Below are 5,000 nucleotides of genomic sequence, written 5' to 3'. Positions count from 1 at the left end.
CTTACTGTGTTTTACAATGACAATAATCTAAAAATAAAACCTGAGATTGGGGTTTTCAAATATCAGGAACAAACTACTTAGAAGAACCATGTCTAAAATAAGCAGAGCAGACAGGCTTTCATCATTGTGGAGAACAGACTCTTTTAACAAAACATGGGAGGGATTCTTAGCAGCAGCAAAGTCAATCTGATCGATGTTCCCCCTCAGTCCTAGAGGAGCCGTGGGGTGGGGTAAGGAAAGGAAGGAGACACGGGTGGTGGGGGTTGGGGGGGGTGGGAAGGTGGAAGACTCAGTGGAAACCAATTCTGTGGTGGTCTGAATAAGAATGACCCCCATAGGTTCCTATATGTTAATGCTTAATCATCAGGGAGTGGCACTACTTAAGAAGGATTAGGAGGTGTGGCCTTGTTGAAGTAGGTGTGGCCTTGTTAGAGAAAGTATGTCATTGAGAGTGGGTTTGGAGGTTTCAAAAGCCCAAGTCTCAGTGTCTCTCTCTTGCTGTTGCCTACAGATCCAGATGTACGTACAACCATTGGCTACCTCTCCAACACACCATGTCTACCTGTATGTCTCCATGCTTCTCACTATAGTGATAATGAACTAAACCTAATGGAACTGTAAGAAAACTCCCAATTAAATGCTTTCTTTGATAACAGTTGTAATGATCACAGTGTCTCTTCATGGCAATAGAACACTGGCTAAGACATTATCCAAAATCATGATCCAAGAATATTCAGCACTCTACATTTCCTAAGAGCAGAAAGACATGTATTAATGAACGTAGTCCTAGTAACTAATGACTGCTTTTCTGTTCTAAGTTATTTTGATGAGATCCCACAGCAAGTCACAAATCACCAGAGCTCCTATTTGCACCGTTAGAAAAGCTTTGCAACGCAATCAACAAACTTCCAGTAACACTCGTCTTAGAGAGCTGTCATAGTCGATCAAGATCATTTCCAATGAACACCATATTTTCGGGGCATTCATTGAAAAGTGGCATCTTGGACCATTGTACTAACAGTGTTCTAGACCAAGAATTGTACCTATATAAATCCTGAAACTGTTGTCAAAATGTGTTCACCCACACTGGTAGAGAAGTAAGTACCACATGGCACCAGTATGCAGCTCAGGCCAACCACCAAGTCTGGGCAGATACCAGGAGTACCAGGATGGGCAAAATGCAGGCATTTAGGGATGAGCAGATAGAAGAATCCAGGGGATAAGCAGATGCAGGGGATAGAGATGTGCAGGACTGTGGGGATGAATAGATGCAGGAATTTGGGAACTTCTGCACAAAAATGTAACTTGGAGTCCCCCTTGAATTGTCCAAATCCATTTCTAAAGGCAGCAACCCATCACATTAGATCAAAGTGTCCTTCCATCACAGGAAGCTCAGGTGACAGGATGAGGGTACTACAGCTAGTGCATGCATCTGCATTCTGTGAACATGCCAGCAGCCATTAGTCCTAAGGTGGGACTCATCTCTGAGTGTCTTCTATAGCAGGTCCTCTCCTTCCCCCATCTGCTTCCCTCTCCTCTCTCCTCTTTCAAGATCTGAAGTGGTTCCAACTGAGTGTGCTTTCTTTTTTGTGATCATACTCTAAAGCTTCCAGGGGAACTTCCATCACAGGAAGCTCAGGTGACAGGATGAGGGTACGACAGCTAGTGCATGCATCTGCATTCTGTGAACATGCCAGCAGCCGTTAGTCCTAAGGTGGGACTCATCTCTGAGTGTCTTCTAAATGGATCTGGAGAGTCATTCCTAATGGAAACGGTGCAGCCACATCTTCAAGGCTGGAATAAAAATCAGAATGGAGCCCAAAACTGAAACAGTCAGAAAGAGCCACAGGAAGATCCGGTCAAGAACTTGAGCCACAAATTTCCAGTCTTGCACTACCTGCAAAAAAGAAAAAGGCACCTGTCATTCCAGAAGCTGAGCAGCTCTCTTGAACTCATTAAGAGATGTAGAAAGAGCAATATTGGATTTATGACACATTTTTAAGCTTTCAAAATGTATATGCACATCACTAATGACATGGACTTAGATATAACCAGGGATGTTGTTCATCATATCCCAAGAAAATAACTTACAAGTTGAGTGTTTAGGAACACTTATTACAGTGAAGATGTAAAACAAAAACTATAGAATTATTTGTATACTTGGAAATATTGCTAATCAAACACACACACACACAAAAAAAAAAAAACACCTGATTTTTATACAATGCTTCCTGATGTGCCTATCACAAATGGATATCTTTAGAGCACTTTTAGGTAAATATCACAGGATTTTCCTCCTACTCCACATGTGGCCATGGCTCCTCTAGCTCCAGAAGACAGGACTGAGGAACAGAGGAAATGACAGTTGGGACATTATAAGAAAGGGTTCTATGGAGACTTTAGTTAGGCTGGGATGTCATGGGGGAATAGGTACCAGGTGTGGAGCAGCAGGTCCAGGAAGGAACAAGCCATAGGCTAGAGAAACCTGCAAGAGAAGCATGGGATCTCACCTTTAAAGGGACACAGAGTCCAGTTTCTATACATGGTCTCAAGCTTATAGCAGTTCCCCTGGAAGCTTTAGAGTATGATCACAAAAAAGAAAGCACACTCAGTTGGAACCACTTCAGATCTTGAAAGAGGAGAGAGGAGAGGGAAGCAGATGGGGGAAGGAGAGGACCTGCTATATTCTAAGGACACACAGTTTCATCTCCCCAGGAATCTTGAAGCAGTACTGAGCCTCATGATAGATTGCCAGGGGAAACCAGGACACTGTACAGGGAATTGCTAACCAGTTGAGTACTGTGATCAACGTTTTCAGTTGCAGTACCTGTAGACAAGGATTTGGTAAAGACGGAATAGAGCAGGAGGCCCACCCGCTGGCAGAAGGGGGACAGCAGGCTGTCCTGAGCTTTCCAAGTTTAGAAACAAAACTGTAGCATAAAACGCACAAGCAAGAGCAAAATGCTAGAATGTTAACCTTAGGTAGTGGGATTACTAGTGATTATGATCCTCTTGTCTGAGTTTTTCAAATTATCTGTGCTGGTCATACTTTTTAAAACCCACTTAAGTATTTATATTAGTATTTACAAAAGATATAAAAAGTAAAACAGAAACTCCTTCCCTAATAGCTGAAGCATATCTGGAAGAGAAGGTGTTTTTCTAGTCTTTTGTTTTTAAATCAAAATCCTTAATTGTACGAAAAATATGATAAAGAGTTAAGAGAGAAAATGAATCACACTGAAGCTATGAAGACAAGATAAAATATAAAGTGTGCTTCCAAAAACACTTTCATAAACCTGTTCATGAGCCTTGATCTAATTTTCAAGAATTTTAGAGTAAAATGACCCAAACCCTGCCTGTAGATGGTGCAGAAATAAAGGCTACTTTCAGCCTGTGTACTGACAGATTTTGTCATTTTTTTTTCCCTTGTCCTGTTCTTCAAGGTAGGTTCAAAAAAACATGAAGTTCTGACAATGTGACATGTCACACAGGAGAGGGGTGGATGTGGCCAGGGTGGTGGTGCCTCTGCAACCTAGGCATTTGTTTCCGAGACACGATCTCACTATGTGAACCATGTCGATCTCAGACTCTGCATCTTCAGCTTCCTGGGTAGCTGGGATCCCAGGAGGGAATCACCTGTCCTTGATTTTCTGTAATGTCTACACTAAGTAACCAGTTCCCTTTCCCTTGATGAAGTATCTGTTGCAACTGAACTTGTATTACTTTTCAAATTTTGATTCTTTCTAGTCATGAAACACATTTCTAAACACTGGGTTTAAAAACATCATGGGGGGGGGGGGGCATGCCTTTAATCCCAGCCCTCGGGAGGCAGAGCCAGGCGGATCTCTGTAAATTCAAGGCCAGCCTAGTCTACAGAGTGAGTTCCAGGAAAGGTGCCAAAGCTACACAGAGAAACCCTGTCTTGAAAAAAAAGAAAGAAAAACATCATAGCATGAAGCAGTGAAAATTACCACAGATCAGGGTAACCCCTTTAAAGGTGCAATTGAATTCTTTAAAATGCAGTTGAGGAATTATAGCCCTGAATCTGCAGCCGCTTAGTTTTAGTCATGATGCTTCCTTCTGTGAACTTTTTTTTTTCTAAAAACTTAATGCTAAAAGTTCCTATGGTTTGCTGGGCTTGTTTTATATGCCTTACAGAGGCTAGGTGATAACGCCATTGTGAACGAGGACCACATTCTGTTTTAAGGGACACCAGCGTGGCTTTCTGGCCCGCTCCTCAGCGACCGCACTGTCACAGCACAGCAGACTCACCTGGCTGATGAAATGCTCCTTCTTCACGTGCCTTGAAATGTATCTGATGGACTCAGCCGCCCTTTCCAGGAAAGTGACCAGAACTCTTTCTCCATCACTAAGAGCCGTCTGCTTCCTTTTCCCTGAGACTTTGCCTCGCACGGCTGCTTTCCTCTCCTCTCCATCGGGGAAAGAGAAGCGGTCCATGGGGTCCTTCATGCAAAGCCATCTCGGGAGTTTTTGCAGAAACAGCCTCTTCACCCAGGGGGCCATGGGATGGTAGGTTGAAGAAGATCTGTGGTGAACGTTAATGACGAAAACTGTGACAATAATGGACAGGGTAACAAAAATCATAATGAAGAGGAGGTACTCGCCGATGAGAGGGATGACTTTCGAAGAAGACGGGATTATTTCTTCAATTACTAAGAGAAACACCGTCAGAGAAACCAAAACCGAGGTTGAGAGTGAAAGCTTTTCCCCTTCATCAGAAGGTAAGTAGAATACCAGGACCGTGAGAAAAGACAGCCCCAGGCAGGGGATTATCAAAAAGAGCGTGTAAAACAACGGCAGGCGTCTCAGAACAAAAGAGTAGGTCACAAACGGGTAGGAATAAAAACCTTCTCTTCTGTTGCCCTTCATCCCCTTTGCATTTAGTATCTCCCACTCTCCGTTATCAAAAAAGTCTTTCCCGGTCAACATTTTCGTCGATCAGAATGAGGTCGACCATGCTCCCATCGTAAGTCCAGGAT

General features: G+C 43.1%; 1 protein-coding gene across 1 annotated transcript in view; it reads right to left on the bottom strand.

The window, feature by feature from the left end:
• The window catches only part of LOC128119003 (neuronal acetylcholine receptor subunit beta-3-like), a gene marked incomplete at its 5' end in the record, with an annotated part of 6,552 nt that extends 1,559 nt beyond the window's left edge, over nt 1–4,993 (bottom strand). The window contains 3 exon segments of the mRNA XM_052751942.1: nt 1–1,897; nt 4,273–4,938; nt 4,940–4,993. The exon segment at nt 1–1,897 is cut by the window's left edge and continues 1,559 nt beyond it. Coding sequence (XP_052607902.1) covers nt 1,763–1,897; nt 4,273–4,938; nt 4,940–4,993 — 855 coding nt within the window.
• Nucleotides 4,994–5,000: the final 7 nt, after the last annotated feature.

This window comes from Peromyscus californicus, unplaced genomic scaffold (genome assembly GCF_007827085.1).
Source record: "Peromyscus californicus insignis strain IS unplaced genomic scaffold, ASM782708v3 Scaffold_23__1_contigs__length_62951481, whole genome shotgun sequence".
Classification (NCBI taxonomy): Eukaryota; Metazoa; Chordata; class Mammalia; order Rodentia; family Cricetidae; genus Peromyscus; species Peromyscus californicus.
The sequence above is the reverse complement of the archived record's forward strand: the minus strand, read 5'-3'. Positions and strand labels throughout refer to the sequence as shown.